Source organism: Morus notabilis, unplaced genomic scaffold, assembly GCF_000414095.1.
Source record: "Morus notabilis unplaced genomic scaffold, ASM41409v2 C11425444, whole genome shotgun sequence".
In the NCBI taxonomy this organism is placed as follows: Eukaryota; Viridiplantae; Streptophyta; class Magnoliopsida; order Rosales; family Moraceae; genus Morus; species Morus notabilis.
Window position 1 is genome coordinate 1 of NW_010387202.1, and position 1587 is coordinate 1587.

General features: G+C 38.5%; 1 protein-coding gene across 1 annotated transcript; it reads left to right on the top strand.

Moving 5' to 3' along the window:
• The first annotated feature begins 148 nt into the window (after positions 1–148).
• LOC112095199 (derlin-2.2-like) lies at positions 149–1537 on the top strand. The gene is made up of 4 exons (XM_024176881.1): positions 149–370; positions 457–540; positions 746–799; positions 1138–1537. The coding sequence occupies exons 1-4, from the start codon at positions 149–151 to the stop codon at positions 1318–1320; spliced, it is 543 nt and encodes a 180-aa protein (XP_024032649.1). The 3' UTR covers positions 1321–1537.
• Positions 1538–1587: the final 50 nt, after the last annotated feature.

Consider the following 1587-nt stretch of genomic DNA (forward strand, 5'->3'; position numbering starts at 1 on the left):
TGTTTCTCTTTTCCACCTTAGTCTCGGTGCACATGTTATGTCACTTAATTATCGGCTTTTAGGCTGATAATTAGTTTAGTCCAATTGTGCTTAAAGTCATCTACTATTGATGATTTAATTCAACTATTTAACATCATTTATCTTGTCAATGCCAGACTTGGATTTTATGTTCCACATGTTCTTTCTTGCCCGATACTGCAAGCTTCTTGAAGAGAACTCCTTCAGGGGAAGGACTGCTGATTTCTTTTACATGCTCTTATTTGGTGCCTCTGTATTAACTGGGATCGTTCTTGTCGGCGGGATGATACCTTATCTTTCAGAATCGTTTGCTAAAATTATATTCCTCAGCAACTCACTAACATTTATGATGGTTAGTTTCATCACTTAATGTAAATGCATTTTTCCTGCAAGGATTACAGATGTTTCTGATATGTTATTACATTTACTATCTTACAGGTTTATGTGTGGAGCAAGCAAAATCCCTTTATCCACATGAGTTTCCTGGGCCTTTTCACTTTCACAGCAGCTTACTTACCATGGGTCAGTGGGCTTCAATGCCTTCTTAAAGTACACTGTTGAATCAATGTTTCATTTAAAGTGATTAATAATCTTGCTATATAACTATTTGCTGAGCTTGCTCTTTGGTATTAATTTGACGGCGACTCACGGATCTAATCAAATTTTTTGAGCTTTTCAGACATTCCATATAACTATTTCTAATTCTATTTCGTTCTCGTTCTTGCAGGTTCTTCTGGGATTCTCTGTCCTTGTTGGAGCCAGTGCTTGGGTTGACCTATTGGTACGTATTTGCACTTGTTGAGATATCAAAATAGGGTCCTGCAATTCATCCCTTCCCTACTAATATTTACAACTGTAACGACCTTGGTTCAGTTGGCCACATCTTTGATTAATGTGATTAATTACCTGTTCTAACTACAGTGTGGTCCTCACCGACAAATCTAAAGTCAACATTCACAGTACAGTGAACGTATAGTTACAATCCAAGTTTCTGTGCATGTTACTTGGGGGAAAAAATCCATAAATAACCAACTTCTGGTTTCCTATCGTTTTTGTTGTGAGGACTATTTACACTAAATTTTAACATATGCTAATTCCTTAGATTCGGTTTTAATGCAGGGAATGATTGCTGGCCATGCCTACTACTTTCTCGAAGACGTTTACCCACAAATGACTGGTCGTCGGCCCTTAAAGACACCATCATTTATCAAAGCACTTTTTCCCGATGAGCCTGTTGTGGTGGCACGGCCGACAAATGTAGGATTTGCCCCACCACCTGCCGAGGATCTTCACCAGGACTAGGGACACCTTATGGCAAAAAGTAAAACCAAGTTGATAGTATTCCAGGGACCTGTCATTTGAAGCAGCGTGGGCCTAGGGGACTGATTGCTGGTCTTGTAACATAGAATTCTAGTACGATTTGCTAATTGCTTTTCTTTTCTCTTCCTTCTTGTGCATTCTTTATCCAAGTCGTTATAATATCAAGATCATCAATATGTAATCAAAGGTTTTTTCAACAGTTTACCGGAAGAGATATTAGATACGGAACAAAGGAAAATGGTGTGAGAG